This window comes from Globicephala melas, chromosome 16 (genome assembly GCF_963455315.2).
Source record: "Globicephala melas chromosome 16, mGloMel1.2, whole genome shotgun sequence".
Lineage (NCBI taxonomy): Eukaryota > Metazoa > Chordata > Mammalia > Artiodactyla > Delphinidae > Globicephala > Globicephala melas.
Genome location: NC_083329.1, coordinates 62,611,130 through 62,628,706, shown reverse-complemented (window position 1 = coordinate 62,628,706; position 17,577 = coordinate 62,611,130). Strand labels below are relative to the sequence as shown.

At 41.1% G+C, this 17,577-nt stretch overlaps 1 protein-coding gene across 7 annotated transcripts in view; it reads left to right on the top strand.

The window, feature by feature from the left end:
- Positions 1-58: 58 nt before the first annotated feature.
- HKDC1 (hexokinase domain containing 1) overlaps positions 59-17,577 on the top strand; it is a 52,014-nt gene continuing 34,495 nt past the window's right edge. For 2 of the 7 annotated variants that reach the window (XM_060285950.1, XM_030862439.2), the window contains exons 1-3: positions 5,757-10,041; positions 10,878-11,058; positions 15,693-15,855. In XM_060285950.1, the coding sequence (XP_060141933.1) occupies positions 10,996-11,058; positions 15,693-15,855 (226 nt within the window). In that variant the 5' untranslated portion in view covers positions 5,757-10,041; positions 10,878-10,995. Of the gene's footprint in view, positions 1,095-5,747; positions 10,042-10,877; positions 11,059-15,692; positions 15,856-17,577 lie in introns of those variants that run through there. The other 5 variants (XM_060285948.1, XM_060285951.1, XM_060285949.1 and 2 more) reach the window with 5 other exon arrangements.

Below are 17,577 nucleotides of genomic sequence, written 5' to 3'. Positions count from 1 at the left end.
TGCTATGCTATGCGGCTGCTTCCCTTTAGCTAGCTATTTTACATTTGGTAGTGTATATATGTATATATGTACATGCCACTCTCTCACTTCGTCCCAGCTTACCCTTCCCACTCCCCGTGTCAAGTCTATTCTCTAGTAGGTCTGTGTCTCTATGCGCCTCAGTGACTACTTTGAACTGCTATTTGAGACACCTGTAAAGTGCAGTGAAATTGATAATTCCCTGCTGGGAGATCGTTTTTTTTCAAGTGCTTGTAATTAGGTCAAGATCATATATATTTTTAAAAGTTCCTTAAGTAATTTGTAATGTTCACAAATTGACTTATTCTTTCCTCTTAGCAGCTGCATTTTCATTTTCTTAGCATGTTTATCACTCATTGTTATTCTTTAAAAACTGATAAATAGATGTTGATCACATGTAATTAAAAGTAGTATATAATATAAATTCAAAACAAAGCTCACTTGGAAATAAGAACTTTCCCCTAAGCGCATTAACTTACCTCTAACTCTATATACATAAGCCAAGTAAGCTTAAGCCGTGTTTTAAAAATTAATTTTTGTCAAAGGAATATATACATAGCTTTAAAAACCAGAAACAAGCATTTTCAACTCTATTATCTATTTCTTCTAATATTTACCTCATTGACTCTGCATAATATACATCTCCTACTGTCTCTTGAGTCGTCATTTGAAAGCATTAGCTGCTGATTTCCTGTTATAGTAGATGAGGATTTAGCTTTCTTAAATCACTCCTTAAATCATCCCTTTTCTCCATTTCTCTTTTGATATAGCTATTATTCCTTTTTGTGGTTGTTAAATCAGTATTTTAAAATTATACTCATGACTTTTCTGCTACTTTCTAGACAATTTCTCCAACTTTATCTTCTAACCTATTGAAAATTTAATTTTCTCTATGTTAGTTTTCATTTCTTAGAGCTCATTATTTGATAGTTCCTTTTTTCATTTTGAAAATAAGAGGAGTAACAATAAACAGTGTAATGTCTGCATCTGAGAAGAGATTCAGATACACATTTGAAAAGAAAGAGTTAGAGAATTCAGAAGAATAAAGGGGAGTATGGCAATATGCGAGAAAGAAGGTAAGACTTGTTGCTTATTATGAGAATGTTGGCATTCTCTCATTTTTTTTTAATTGACGTATAGTTGATTTACAATGTTTTGTTAGTTTCAGGTGTACAGCAGAGTGATTCAGTTATGTATATATATGTGTGTGTGCCTGTGTATATTCTTTTTCAGATTCATTTCCCTTATAGGTTATTGTAAAATATCGAGTATATATAGTTCCTTATGCTATACAGTAGGTCCTTGTTGGTTATCTATTTTGTATATAGTAGTGTGTATATGTTAATCCCAAACTCCTAATTTATCCCTCCCCCCCTCCTTTCCCCTTTGGTAACCATAAGTTTGTTTTCTATGTCTATGGGTCTATTTCTGTTTCGTACTTAAGTGCATTTGTAACATTTTTTTTTTAGATTCTACATATAAGCGATATCATATGATTTGTCTTTCTCTGGCTTACTTCAGTTAGTATGATAATCTCTAGGTCCATCCATGTTGCTGCAAATGGCATTCATTCTTTTTTATGGCTGAGTAATATTCCATTGTATGTATTTACCATATCTTCTTCATCCATTCATCTGTCAGTGGACACTTAGGTTGCTTCCATGTCTTGACTATTGTAAACAGTGCTGCAATGAACATTGGGGTGCATGTATCTTTTCAAATTATAGTTTTCTCCAGATATATGCCCCGGAGTGGGATCCCTGGATCATATGGTAATTCTGTTTATAGTTTTTTAAGGAACCTCCATACTGTTCTCCATAGTGGCTGTACCAATTTACATTCCTACCAACAGTGTAGGAGGGTTCCTTTGAGAATATTGACATTCTAACAGCTGGCAGTCCTGAGTTCTAAGAAACTAGATGCTTTCAGCTCTGGCCTTTTCTTGGGGGCTTTCAGCCACTAGAAGAGTCTATCTTGAGATGATAGAAGAAAAACCGCCCATGATTTAGTCTCCTAAGTTCTGCACAGTGATTTAATTTCATCACCATCTGGTCCATATACTGTGACTTTTTGCTCAATTATATGTGCAAATTCACATAAATGATTTCCAGCTGAATTATCAATTCTGACTCCTGTTACTTAATTTTTAGTAATATTAGAACTCATATATTTTCACATATTCTTTTAACTATAAATCTTGCCTTGATCTTAAAGCTTTTTAGCTTCTCTTATTTTCCTCAGCTAATGCTCTTCTTCCCTTACCAACTTAATACATCATATTGTATTGTTACAGCAAAGTTTGCAATGTATGCATGTGTGTATTATCCTTATTCATTTACAGACAATCCTAGTACAACTGTATGTATTTCTCAGAGGCCATTATCTTATTAGTGGAATTTAAACCACTCAAAGCTAATTAAGAGTGCTGTAAAATGTAACCAGAGAATATGAATGTTTAATACAATCAAAAAATATTGGAAAATGCCTTAGAGAATACACCTTTAAATTATTCCCAGAAGTTTTATTAGGACGTTCCCTATAGATTCATATAAGTTTTTTTATCAGTTATGGCTCAAAGTTAAATTTCTCTTTTTGAGCTTAAAACTCTTGCTAGGAAAAAAGTACTGAATTTTTTTTTTAAGTGTCATATAGTTCCTCTCCCTCCCCCCTGCTCCCACCCTTGTTTGTAGTTATCCTCTTGTTCTTGTTTCATGGATACAATCAATATCTTATTTCCCTAAAGATATTATAGTTTTTGTTTTAAGTTCCTTTCTGTTTCCTACTTTTTTTTTTTTCTTGCTTGGTTTTTGCTTTTACCATTGGAAACTTTTCTTTAGTGTCTAGTAATCTTTGGCTATGTTCATATTTAAAAGTGAGGAATTATGGGACTTCCCTGGTGGTCCAGTGGTTAAGACTCCATGCTTCCACTGCAGGGGGCACAGGTTCAATCCCTGGTTGGGGAACTAAGATCCCACATGCCTTGCAGTGTGGTCAAAAAAAAAAAAAAAGGGAGGAATTAAGCTAATAGGAAGCTCTGTTTACAAGGGTAAGGCTTTTGGGTTTTGATGTAGGTTGATTGGATCGTAAGCTGGCTTTTTTTTAATTGAGAAATAATTGACATTAACACTGTAATTTTAAGGTATGCAGTGTGTTTATATATTGTAATATGATTACTTCAGGAGCATTAGCTAATACCTTTATCATGTCACATATTTATCATTTCTTTTTATGTTAACAGTAGGTAAGATTTAGTCTCTTAGTAACTTTAAAGTTTATAATACAGTATTATTGACTATAATCACTATATTGTACCTTAGTTCTCCAGAACTTATTTATTTACTAGTTACAAGTTTGTACCTTTAGTATCGCCCCAATTCCCCCATCCCCAGCCCTTGGTAACCGTGTTCCACTCTCTGTTTTTACAAGTTCAGTTTTCTTAGATTCCACATATAAGTGAGATCATATAGTATTTGTCCTTCTCTGATTTACCTCACTTAGCATAATGCCTTTAAAGTCCATCTATGTTGTTCCAAATGGCAGGATTTCCTTCTTTCTCATGGCTAAATAATATTCCGTTGTATATATATATACACCACATCTTCTTTATCCATTCAGCTGTTGACAGACACTTAGGTTGTTTCCATATCTCGACTATTGTGAATAAAGATGCAATGAACATGGGTATGCAGATACTGCTTTGAGATACTGATTTCAGTTCCTGTGGATGTATACCCAGGAGTGGGATTGTTGGATCATATGGTACTTCAATTTTTAATTTTTTGAGGAACTGCCATACTGTTTTCCGTAAAGGTCAACTCAATTTACAATCCCACCAACTGTGCACAAGGGTCTCCTTTTCTCCATATCTTCACCAATGTTGTTATCTCTTGTCTTTTTGATAAAAGCCATCCTAACAGGTGTGAAGTGAAATCTCACTGTGGTTTTGATTTGCATATCCCTGATGATTAGTGATGTTGACCATCTTTTCATATATTTTTTGGCCATTTGTATGTCTTCTTTGGAAAAATATCTATTCAGGTCCTTTGCCCATTTTTAATTGGATTATTTTCTTTTTTTTGCTGTTGAGTTGTATGAGTATATATTTTGGATATTAGACCTTTATCAGATATATGGTTTACGAATTCTCCCATTCTGTAGATTGTCTATTCAATTTATTGATGGTTTCCTTTGCTATGCAGAAGCTCTTTAGTTTAATGTAGTCCCACTTATTTATTTTAGTTTTTGTTTCCTGTGTTTTGGTGACTTATCTGGGAAATCACTGCCTGGATCAATGTCAAGGATCTTTTCCCCTATGTTTTCTTCTGGGAGTTTTATGGCTTCAGGTCTTACATTTGAATCTTTGATTGATTTTGAGTTAATTTTTGTGAATGCTATAGGGTAAGTTTCATTCTTTTGCATGTGGATATCTAGTTTTCCTAGCACCATTTATTGAAGAAACTGTCCTTTCCCTATTGTGTATTCTTGGTACCCTTGTCAAAAATTAGCTGACTATATATATGGTACTATATATATGCCAGTACCAGACTGTTGTTTTTTTTAAATAAATTTATTTTATTTATTTATTTTTGGCTGCAACGGGTCTTCATTGCTGTGCGTGGGCTTTCTCTAGTTGTGGTGAGTGGGGGCTACTTTTCCTCGAGGTGCGCGGACTTCTCGTTGCGGTGGCTTCTCTTGTCGCGGAGCACGGGCTCTAGCACGCAGGCTCAGTAGTTGTGGCTTGAGGTCTGTAGAACACAGGCTCAGTAGTTGTGGTGCACGGGCTTAGTTGCTCCGCAGCATGTGGGATCTTCCCAGACCGGTGCATGAATCCGTGTCCCCTGCGTCAGCAGGCGGACTCTCAACCACTGCATCACCAGGGAAGCCCCGCTTTCCTTGCTTTTGATGCCTTTGACAACTTTGAGGAGGACTAGTCACGTATTCTACAGAATGTCCCTCACTTGGGATTTGTCTGATGTTTTTCTTAGGATTAGACTGGAGTTATGGGTTTTGAGAGGAAGACCACAGAGGTAAAGTGCTGTTCTTATCACACCATGTCAAAGGTACATACTATCAACATGACCTCCCTGTTGATGTTAACCTTGATCATCTGGCTGACTAGTGTTTATCAGGTTTCTCCACTGTAAAGTACTCTCCCCGACCCCTCCCCACCGCCTTTCCATGTCGTATGCTTTGGAAAGCAGTCACTATGCACAGCCCACACTTCAGGAGTGAGGGGTGTATGCTCCACCTCCTTGGAGGTGGGGGGGTATCTACATAAATTATTTGGAGTTATTCTGCGTGGGAAATTTGTCTTTTCTCCCATATTTATTTATTCATTCAGTTTATTTATATTAGTATGGCTTGATGGGTATTTATTTATTTATTGGGTATTTATTTTATACTTTGGGTTATAATAAAGTAATACTTCATCTTGTTGCTCAAATTGTTCTAGCTTTGGTTACTGCAAACTCTTTCAGTTGGTCTTGTGTCCCTTTGATATATCCTCATCATTTGTTTTTGTTGTTGTTACTGTGTTTCGTTTTTTTAGCATTCTTATTTTTTTTGGCACTACAAGATGCTCAAGACTCATCTTGTATATACTCTGCCTAGTTCTAGAATCAGACATTTCTCCAAAGAGCCCTGGTTCTTTTTTTTTTTTTTTGCTGTGGGGTTGTGGAGAATGATACTAGAAACCAAGATCTGAGTGCTAGGTATTCTTGTTGCTGCTGGGTATCATTGCTTCCAGGGTCTCTCAGCTTGCAGAGCAAGGAAATATATATGAGTATACCAACTTATGTACATATACATATCTACAAGTATTTATGTATATATATATATATAGTGTGTGTGTGTATATATACAATATATCTAACCATCTGTATTTATATTAAGCTAATCGTGAGTTTATACTAATGGCCTCAACTCTAATCCAGAACCTGGATCATTCTAGCCTTCTCTACTCGCTTGTCTGTGACCTCCCACTCTCGCAGAGAGAAAACAACCTCCTGCCATCCACTCTTCATTTACTTGATTGTCTAATTCCAGTATACATTCAGCCCTCTGTATCTGCAGACTTGAAAGCTGAAAGCTTTTCATATACACTTTTAGCCAATCTTTTTTTTTTCAGCCTCTTGCTTTTCTGAAGTATCAAGGCCTTCAATTCCTGAGCATTTCTAGAGTTATAGATGTCGTTGCTCGTTTCGTGGTGCAGTCACTCTCTGCAGGCACTGAGGTGTCAGTGTTTCCTCTGCTAAGCTGTTACTCCTCTGTCAGCTTTCTGTCTTCCAAAATTATGTTAAGCTCTCTTGTCCTTGTGGGTTTATGCCACACTTATGTATTTTGCAAATACAGCTCTTAATGTACAGTTGTGATAAAAAATAATTGTGTGCAGTTGATGTCTTTCTTTTTTCCCCCCTTTTTAAAAAATCAAATTTGTTTAGGTACTATTTACATACAGAATAATATACACCCATTTTTTAAATTATTAAAGATTAATTAATTAATTGATTTTTATTGAACTGTAGTTAACATACGTGCTCATTTCTTCATGAGCATTCCCTGACTGCTCTTGGGTCAGGAATAAACCTATAAAAAACTATCAGTAGTATTCTTTTGAAACTTGCTGAAGTTAACATTTCTGCTTCATTTGTGGTTGCTCCCTTGGCAACACCATAGTAACTGTAACTGCTGGCAGGGTTTGAAAGTTTCTACTTTGACTTTCTTTTATGGCAGTTTGCTCTTTCACACACACTCTTTCTTATTCTTTTGCAGCATGTGGAATACCAGCAGGGCAGATTGTTTTATATTATGGACAACTAACTTCGGACATATCATTAAAAAAATAGGGGACAGAATTCAAGATCTGTTTTCTTTAGTAACAGGAATAAAATATTTATAAAATTCCTAATTGTTTCTATAATTCCAATAAATGGAACTGGGACCTTCTAATGGTTTACAGTTATGGTTTTTTAAAAAGTTTATTCAAGTTTATTTATTTGCTTATTATTGAGGTATAGTTGATGCACAATATTATATAAATTTCAGGTGTACAACCTAGTGATTCACAATTTTTAAAGGTTATATTCCACTTGTAGTTTTTATAAAATATTGGCTACATTCCCTGTGTTGTACAGTATATCCTTGTAGCTCATTTATTTCATACATGGTAGTCTGTACCTTTTACTCCCCCACCCCTCTCTTGCCCCTCCTCCCTTCCCTCTCCCCACTGGTAACCACTAGTTTATTCTCTATATCTGCGAGTCTGTTTCTTTTTTGTTATATTCACTAATTTATTTTTCAGATTCCATATATAAGTAATATATATTTTATGTTTTACTGAATGTACTGAAAGGGCTGCATGCGTTTTTTTTTATCCTAAGGGATTAAATGGGATGAGATAAAATAGCAATTTTAAGAAGGGGTACTGAACTAGGTGAAGGCTTAGATTAAAGAGATGCTTTTAGTGTGCCCACTATGGGATGCATGACTTCTCTTATGTGATCTTATTTACTTTTATTCTGCAAATGACCACAATGGAGCTATGAACCCTTTACAGATATGAACTTGGAGCCTTTGTCTTCAGTCAGGGCAGAGCCAAAGTGGGAAGTCAGGGCCCGTGCACTTTCCACTGGGCTTAGGTCCTGTATTTCTCTAGCTTAGGTTTCCCTAGCTTAGGTCCTGTATTTCCCCTGTGCTTTGCTTCCAGGTTAATGAGAGCCAGTGTAGCACAGTGGGTAAGCATGGACTCTGAAGCCACACTGCCTGCATTCAAATATGTATACTACCATGTACCACTTGAGATCTTTGCCTCAGTTTCTCTATCTGTAAAATGGAGAGAATGATAGTTGTGGTGGGAATTAATATTGTAAAACACCTAGTAAACATTATATCAATACAAGTGTTTACTAAATAATAGGTAAATTGTGTTGCACTTCTTGTCCTCCTACTGTGCTCAATACCAAAAGGAAAGCAGATATTGTCTTTAGGTCTTCCCATAAGGGCCAGCTCTGTGGAAACAGAAATGTGTATAGATGTGAGAGAGTTCCTTCTTACATGGACGGTTTGGGCCAGGCAGGTAATACGTTTTAACTAAAATGTCACTTAGCAGCGCTAACCCTCAAATGATGTTCTTAAGCAAAATCTAAGTGCTTATAAGACTTGTATATCGTTGAATAGCTACGTAGAGCTTTAATAAGGGTGAAAAATTCCAGTGGTTGAACTGAAATAATCAGATGAGGAATGGTAAAATAATCTAATTATTTTGTCTTAATAAAGTGAGGGGGCTGAGCTAGATGACTTCAAATACATGTGATTTTTATAATCATTAAGCTTCTTGGTTTAGTCAGCTAGCTCAGACCTGGAATGTAGATGCTAATGTGCTTAGATTAAAAAATGGAATGATGTAATAGCTGAAAATCCTCTGGTGTCATTTGCCTAATTAAAATCCCCAAAGCTGCCTATCTGGCACATAAAAGCAACCACTAGATTGCAGAGATCTTTGGTTATAACTTTGTGTCCTTTTGTCCATGAGCCATTGTAACCCCTTATCCCTATGTTGAATAAGTCAATGACCTTGGTGCCGTACTGCACCTGAGGTTACTTTTTAAATGAAGGAATTAAGACAATATTGTTATCACCTGTAGGCGGGTGACCTGCCCAGGATGTTATCCAGTGCAGACTCTGGGACGGCACGTCTGTTTCAGAATACCAGTTCCACATGGGGAATTGAATAGTGTCAACAACTAAAGATTAGCCTTTGCTTGTTTGTAGAAACGACAAAGTAAAGGAGCTAGAAGAGTTCATAGTCTGAGGGGTAAACACACTGAAAAGGATAGTGTTTCTCATTCTGGGAGACGGTTTTATATCAGTCTGAGAAAAGCATCTGAGTAGTTTTAATCAAACACCCTGGGCTTAGGCTAGACTTCCAGTGGCTCATCCACATGATGGATGGATAAAGAGCACTGATTGGAGAATCAGTGGCTCCTGAAGAGGCAGCTGTTGAAGGTTCTCGCCAGGCAATTGTCTGGCAATTGTCTTGATAAATGAGACTATGCAGTTGCAAAGCAAACAAAGCCGAGGCCGCTAAGTTGACCAGGAAAAGTCTTTTTTTTTTCCGTTTGTATTGTAGCGCAGGTGCCTATAGGAGCAGAGAGACACTGGGGTGCCCAGCTGACCTTCATTAACATCAGATCAGTTGCTAATTTTAGTAAGCATTTGATTAGTATTTGGGATGTTATGGTCAGGAATTTCTTCATTTTCCCCCACTGGGAAGATCCTATTGAAGTGATATCTGTGTGTTTAGTTTTCCAAGTACTATTGACCCTTGAACAACTCAGAGGTTAGGGACGCTGGACCTTCCACACAGTCAAAAATTTACTTATAATTAATAGCCGGCCCTCTGTACAAGTGGTTCCCCCATATCTGTGATTCCACATCTACAGGCAGATTCAACCAACCCTGGATCATGTAGTACTGTATTATTTACTACTGAAAAGAATCCTTATGTAAGTGGACCCATGCAGTTCAAACCTGTGTCGTTCAAGGGTTAACTGGGTTGGAATTCTTGACAATAACCCCACAGAATGCTGCTGCTAGTAGTAGCTATTAACTGAGTATCTATTGCATGGAAAAGGAAGAAAGGCAATACTATGTATTGTTTAAGAGCTGGGCACTGAAATGAAACTCCTGGGTTTCATTCCTCACTGTACTATTTACAGGCTTTGTGATTTTGAGCAAATTAACCTTTCTGGGCCTCAATTTTCTCATTTATAAAATGGAAATAGTAAGTGCTCCATCCACGTTAGCAGCTGTTGTTAACAGCATCGTTGTTGTTGTTGATTTCTTCAGCTGACCAATGACTGCGGGAAGAGTGCAAAGTCTGTTGTACCCATACATTGACCCCTTTCTGGGTCCTTCTCACATCAAGTATGATGGAGGGAGATAAGTGAGTGAACCAAATATCCTGGTGGTCTGAGACATTTCCCGTCTGTGACTTCAGTTTTTCTCTCCAGCAGCAGCTTCCCAGTGAGTACGGGTGAATTCATTCTTTCTCATGGATAATTTTTTTCTGGTTCATTAGCTGGGATATCAGGGTTTTCTGGCTTACCACTGTGAATAGATAAACCTTTATTGATTTTTTTTCCATTACCAATGGCTGTAAGCTAAGACATTTGATTGGTCACAAATTAAGGAGTTTGCCCCAACATTCTTTTTTTTTGGGGGGGCGGTACGCGGGCCTCTCACTGTTGTGGCCTCTCCCGTTGCGGAGCACAGGCTCCGGACGCGCAGGTTCAGCGGCCATGGCTCACGGCCCCAACCGCTCCGCGGCATGTGGGATCTTCCCGGACCGGGGCACGAACCCATGTCCCCTGCATCGGCAGGCGGACTCTCAACCACTGCGCCACCAGGGAAGCCCTGCCCCAACATTCTTGAAACCTCTCTGACCAGGGCAATACTTAGTCTTAATTAAGATAGTGCCCTTGAGGAGCAGAGAGTTAGGAGTTATATTCCTGTGCTGAGAAGAAAAGGACTAAAGAGAAAAGCCTGAGATTAGACGTTTGCAGAGCAGCTCAGCTGGTTGAGAGTTGGCTTTGTTTAACGCCCAACTTCTCAGAAGATTTTCCTCGGCTGAGTGGGCTTGGTGGGACATTAGCTTGAGAGTGTTGCTTAGCAACGAGATTTTGTGGGACCCAATTCTCAAAAGAGTTAAGCAACCCGTCCCCTGCCTACCCTCCACCAACCCTCAGCTACCATGCTGAGCCTCCTATTAGACAATCAAGTGTGTGCTGGAGGGAGGGACCAGAGACAGGGGGCAAAGTTTAATCGTTGAACTAAGCAGCCTGGAAGTATTTAATCTGTAGCACCTAGTTCCCCCGAGGGATCCAGCCTGGACTGGAAGTGGGCAGCGCTCCAGAGACGTGGGAGTGAACGCTGCACGGAAATACCTGCTCACCTCAGGAGAAACCAAACTTGGGGAGAATGTTTGCGGTACACTTGATGGCATTTTACTTCACCAAGCTGAAGGAGGACCAGATCAAGAAGGTAAGGACTCACAGAGCTGAGAGATATCTGGTCCAATCTTCCCTGACAGAGTTAATTGATCCCGTGCCTACATGTGAAGAGATTTAAGAGAGCTTATTAGAAAAGGTACAGGGTGCAGAGAGGCAGTAAAAACTCACAAAAGGGGAAGAGGAAGTAAATCTCCCATGGGCTGCACATTGCATACTGTCCTGAGCCTTCAATTTCACTCGGACTTCAGATACCAGACGGGAAGCGGATGAGGAGAAAGTCTTTAGAAAGCTTGAAGACAATTGTGTTTGATGTGAGGAATGTTTGGGGGAAAGGCTACAAAGAAGAGTCATTTTTAAAGAAAATTTGAGAACTCATTAAAGTAATTCACATGATTCTTCACATATAGAAGAATATGGAAGGATATAAATACGGATACCAAGAGGGGTGTGAGTTTTTACGTACAATATTCAAAATATATATTGTTGGCACGTGCTGTTGGCCAGTGGTGTGCTCTTAATGATGTGCATTATTTTGCCACTTTGCACAAGAAACCTGTCTACAAAATTGATTCCAAGGTCAGCTGGTTAAAAGTTGCCAAGGCTCAAATGGGGGCCAGCCACCAGCATTCTCTCCTGGCAGCCTAGAATGAGCCCAGCCTGCCCCTCTACCCACACCAGCTGCCAGTGGCAGGGCTCTGGGCACGAGCATCTCTCAATTTATAGATAACAGAAGTCCTCCCAGCAGGTGGATTTAGCCAAGATTACCCAGGTATTTAAAGTGGAGTGAGGATTAAACCCAAACCTCTGAATCCTCCTTCAGCATTCTTTCCATTGTATCATGATGCCTCCTGGCTTTTCAAACTGAAAGAAAGAAAGCATGGCACCTGACAGCCCTCCTGTGCTGGGTGGGATAACCTCCCACTACATTCTGTTCATTAGGGAGTTGGGTTGCAGGTTATAGCAAATCTTAAAATATTGTAAATCAATCAGTTATCTTAATTTTCATTTATTGATTAGATTCAGAGAGCTCTCTACTAGCTTCTTAAGGAGGTGGAAAAGTCCTACAGTACTGCTTAAGAATTCATTTTCTGTTACAACCTCTTAGTAAAGATGTAACCTGCATGGTGTCTCTCCAGCCCTGAAGGGGAGTCTTTGGACCTTTATACCTCTAGTTCTAACAAATTAGTTTCGTTTCCTTGGGCCCCTTTGTGGTGGTTAACCTTTAGTTACACCCAAGAATCAGGCTAGACATGTTTGTCCACCAGCCCAGGTGCAGGCCCAGGAGGTGGGATTGCAGCCTCCACTGATCTGTTCCAGGTCCTTCTGGGAGGAGGGTCAGCGTTTGTCAAGGCCTGGGGTTGACCCCTTTCTCTCTCCCAGGGGAAGGCAAGATAGCTAAGCGTGAGCTGAGCAGGGATAGTCAGGAGCACTTTCCAGCCACCTTGATGAGTGAGCCAGCAGGTGTCTGGGGTAGCAAGGGTGGCCAGTTTATGAGTTGCTGCGTTGAGTCATAGGTTCTGAGAACAGCAACTCGTTCGCTTCTCCTCGTGGTGACAACACACCTGGTCAAAAGGCACGGGCTCTTCCTCTGTCCCGGTCAGGTAGCCAGTCCCCTCCATAGTTTCTGTGCTTCCTGCTTCTAGAGTTGTCAAGATGCTGGGTGCTACTTGCCTCCGAGGCTTACTATTCAGACCCTGGAACGATTTTTTAAAATTTCCTTATACGAACATTAAAACTAAACCAAAACAAAACAGGAAGGAAGGGGAAGGAAGAAGGAAGGAAGGAAAGAAGGAAGAGAAAGAGAAAGGAAGGAAAGAAGGAAGATAGAGAAAGAAAAAGAAAGGAAGGGGGGAGGGGAAGGAAAGGGGGGAGGGGAGAGGAGAGGAGATCTTTTCCAATTCGATGTAGTGACATTATTTGACCTATTGATAACATTGGACTGGGTCTGGTCACTGACCTGCAGATTGTTCATTCATAAGAGAAGAACTGGTTAGGTTTTTCCCTGTGTACTTTTTACAGTTTAGTAAGTCAACATTACGAAAAGTGGAAATGTTACCTTTAATCCCACCCTTCTCACAGACACTGTCACGTTTGCCACGTGGAAGCCCTTGTTGTCTTTTTTCACAGTGGATGTTTTTACAGTTATATTGTGTTTACCACTGTGGATCTGTATAGTTCACTTACTGTTAAAACGTAGCCACTCAAGTACATTTCTCCATAATTATCTTCCTAAAATTCAGTCAAGTTGGATATGCCATAATTTAACCTTTTCCCTCTTGTTGGACATTCAGCCACTTTCATAAACATTTTTTTAACAAATAAAATATTGCTATGATAAACATTGGTGTGTATTTAATGTTCTCCATATTTGGGATTGTTTCCTAAGGATAGATTTCCAGAAGTGACATCACTGGGTTCAAGAGTTGAACCATTTTATGACTCTGGATTCATAATACAGGATCTTTGGACTAAGTGATCTGTAAAGTCCCTTTGGGCTCCCACATCCTGTAATTCAGCAGCTCTGAGCCTGCAGTTTTGAATTTGCTCTTCATATGTTAAATGTGATGCTTGTTGGCTCTTTTGTTTAGAAGATATCTGGTGTCACGTGGTTTGTGAGTCACTCCAAGAGTGGGCTTGGCTTTCTGAACTCAAGTACCCTCCCTTGGTGCCTGCAACGTGTGGCCCTGCTTATACAGGCCTCAAATCACCTGTTTGGATTTAAAATACAGCCTTTTTGTCCCAGCATATGTTTCATTCTTCCCTTCTAACTACTGTACCAGGTGCTGTGGAAGATACAAAGAATAAACAAGAAACTGACGCTAAGTTGACATTTGTCTGTGGTAACTTTAACTTACTGAAAGAGCAGGAGTAGTAACCCAAAGTCCTGAATGACTGTTAAACTTCAGCTGGCAAACTACCCCAAAGGGCCTCAAAACCACTACTTACATACAAAGGATGATGCTATAGGGTTACCTGGAGGAGGTCTTTATACTCTGGGGCTGAGCAGAAATGAGCAGTCCGTTCAGGGGCACTGTCTGAAGGGCCTTGGGGTGATAAAGAAGCAAGTTTAGGTTCCGTGTAGTACATCTCACCCTTCCCCAAACCCCAATTACTTGGGTCATGTCCCTTCTGTCGGTTTTCTCCTTGTGTGTTGCTGTGCCAACCAATTAGTCATAAACAGACTAGGGGTGAACAGAAAGCCCTTAATGAAGCATGACCTGATTCCATCCTATCTTCTCAAATATGCTGAAAGCCCAATTGTCCTCTTGTTAGTGGCTCTCTGATGGTTTTCTGGCCTCTCGCTGGGCCCCCAAGCCCCTGGAGTCATGGACCACTTCACTGGCTTAGGACTCCATACTGGCCCTGGACTGAACTGGGATGCCTGCCCTCTAGGGCTGGCTGATGACTGCATACCTGTCTTATGATAAAGGTCATGTGACCCCTGGACTTTGGTATAACTTGTCTGTGGGGCTTGTGGGTCCTGCACAAAGCTGTGAAGCAAAACCAGGCCATGGAGCGAGGAATATGGAGACTGCATTAGAGTCCCAGGGCTGCCACTTACCTGTGGCTCTCCTAATGCTGCTTAATGGCTCTGAGCCTTGGAGTCTCCCCATCTCTCAATTAGGAGCAATAATTTGGCCTTACCTGACTGCCTCCAATGGATGTCTTGGAGGTTAGATGAGGTGACATACATGAAAGCACTTTGTATACTGCAACAAATGTTCTTAGCCTTAGATAAAAGTGTGGGAGAGAAGTTCCTGCAGGAATGTGCCAAGATGAAGCCTCCTTGTGACCTGGATGAATAGAGAGGCTGTTCAGTAGATAAAGCAGGGTGGCAATACAGGGCACCTGTGCCGCTGTCCCTCCTCCTGGTACTCCATCCCAGCGAGCCCTGGGAATCTAGGCTGCCACCACCAAGTGATTAGCGTTAGCACGGGGAGGAAGGTAATATGATGTGACTTACTGCCCTCAGATGGACTGTGCACAGCAATAGTAATTTTTATATCTTCCCTCCACGGGGGTAGTGGTCCTTTGTCCCAGTTTTCTGGTTACTTGAGTGACATGCTCTCGTTTCCAATAGCAATCTGATCTGGCTTTAAAAATTAAACTTCATCTTAGTTAAAACAACCTCAGTTAAAAACAAAATGGAAGTTTAAAGCACTGGACTTTAGAGGTTGCACTTGGAAACTGAATTTAGCTCTGCTCTTCCTAGCAGCCCATAAACAAGGGGAAACGTGTGAATGTATATTGTTACCATTGCACAAAAGAAAGGTTCCATGTTTAGGAATTTGAGGTTCAAGCTATAGCTAGTCTTTTCCAGAAGAGAGGCAGTAGGACAACGGTGAGGGCCTTGAACCGGGAATTAGAAATTGAATCCTCCTTCATTTTTGCCCCTCCATTGTCCCATCAGAGAAATGGGGGAATCATTTTTTCCTCAGAGCTTGTTTTTCAGAGGAATAAGTCCCCACCTCCCTGGCTTTCCATTCCATTCTGTTCTAACTCCCCAGCTTGATGAGTGGTCAGGCAAGGGGCCTTAGGGAATCCACATGGAGAAGCTGTCCCGAGTCAGGAAGGCAGCTTCATGCCTGGAGTGGGAATTTACAGCCTGAATGGTGGACAGGTGTCCCCAGCAGCCAACCCTGATCACTATGCTCTCTGTTCCAGGTGGACAGGTTCCTGTATCACATGCGGCTCTCCGATGAGACCCTTTTGGACATCATGGCTCGGTTCCAGGCTGAAATGCAGAAGGGCCTGGGGAAGGACACCAACCCCACAGCGTCGGTGAAGATGCTGCCCACCTTTGTCAGGGCCATTCCAGATGGCTCAGGTGAGTGGAGCTGGGGGCTGCCAGGTACCCTGATCCCCCTGGTTCCCTCTTGGCTGATGGGTAACTGAAGTTTGCTTCTGTTCCCTGGCTTACCTCTCCCGCCCTCTCTCCACATCCCCCCACCCCACTGACTCTCTATGCTTCAGTCATGCTCAGTACCAAAAGTTTTTGTTTTTTTTTTTTATAATAGTGTTTATTTATTTTTACTTGTGGACAGTTTGCTTTATTTATTTATTTATGGCTGTGTTGGGTCTTCATTTCCGTGCGAGGGCTTTCTCTAGTTGTGGCAAGCGGGGACCACTCTTCATCGCGGTGCGCAGGCTTCTCACTATCGTGGCCTCTCTTGTTGCGGAGCATAGGCTCCAGACGCGCAGTCTCAGTAATTGTGGCTCACGGGCCCAGTTGCTCCGTGGCATGTGGGATCTTCCCAGACCAGGGCTCGAACCCGTGTCCCCTGCATTGGCAGGCAGATTCTCAACCACTGCGCCATCAGGGAAGCCCAGTACCAAAAGTTTTGAGCCAAAGTTCAAATGCACCTTGTTTCTTCCCTGCCTGCCTTAGCCCTACACACTCTGTTCCCTCTCCTGTTGGAGAATCCCAACGCTCTTCCCCTTACGGACACCAGTTTGGCTTTTCCATCTCAGTGTAGAGGTTACTGCCTCCATCTGGGAAGCATCCCCATGCTGGATTAGGTTCTTGTCAGAGCGCCTGTCAGCCTGCTGTGTATGAGAGTCTCCCCACGGGACCATCACTCCCTGAGGGCAGGGTCTGTGTCTTCTTCACCACAGCGCTCTGAGCGCTGCGTAGTGCTTGATGCATACTAGGCCTGAAATATTTGTAGAATGCATAGTAAATGGCATTTCACTCCTAGGTATCTAGATTCTAGGCTATAGAGAGGAAGTGGTGGAAGATAGTATGACGTAGTGGCAAAAATATTAAATAATAATTGAAGAAACCTAGGTTCTAGGCCCAGCTCTGTCATATCTCAGTGACCTTTGGCAAAATGTTTAGCCTCAATTTTTCTATCTGTAACATGTGCTTTCTACTGCTGCTGTAATAAGTTAGCACAAACTTAGCAGCTTTAAACAACGCAAATTAATTTTCTTACAGCTCTGGAGGTCAGAAGTTTGCAGTGGGTCTCCCTGGGCTACAATCTACGTGTTGGCAGAGCTGCATTCCTTCTGGAGGCTCTGGGGAAGAAGCTGTCTGCTTGCCTTTTCCAGCTTCTAGAGGCCACCTGCGTTCCTTGACTCGTGCCCCTTTCCATCTTCAAGCCCCAGTATAGCATTTTCAAATCTCTGACTCTGACCCTTCGGCCTCCCTCTTCCACATTTAAAAACCCTGTGATTACATTAGGCCCACTCAGATAATCCAGCATAATCTCCCAACCTCAAGGTCAACTCATGAGCAATTCTGATTCTATCTGCAACCTTAATTCCCCCTTGTTACATAACCTAACATAGCCATAGGATCTGGGGATTACAGTGTAAACATCTTGGGGGAGCCATTATTTTGCTTACCAGAGCCTAGAGACCTCTAGAGGGAATCTGTGAGGCCCCATCAAACTCCTTCACTCTCAGCCTCTGGGTAAAGCCGTAGGAGGGAAAGGAACTGGTATCTACCAGGCACCTATTATGGTCATGCAGTGCTAGGGTCTCACTGTCTCGTACAATCCCTGTAAGAACCCCATGGTGTAACTCTTATCCTCAGGTCAGATGAGTG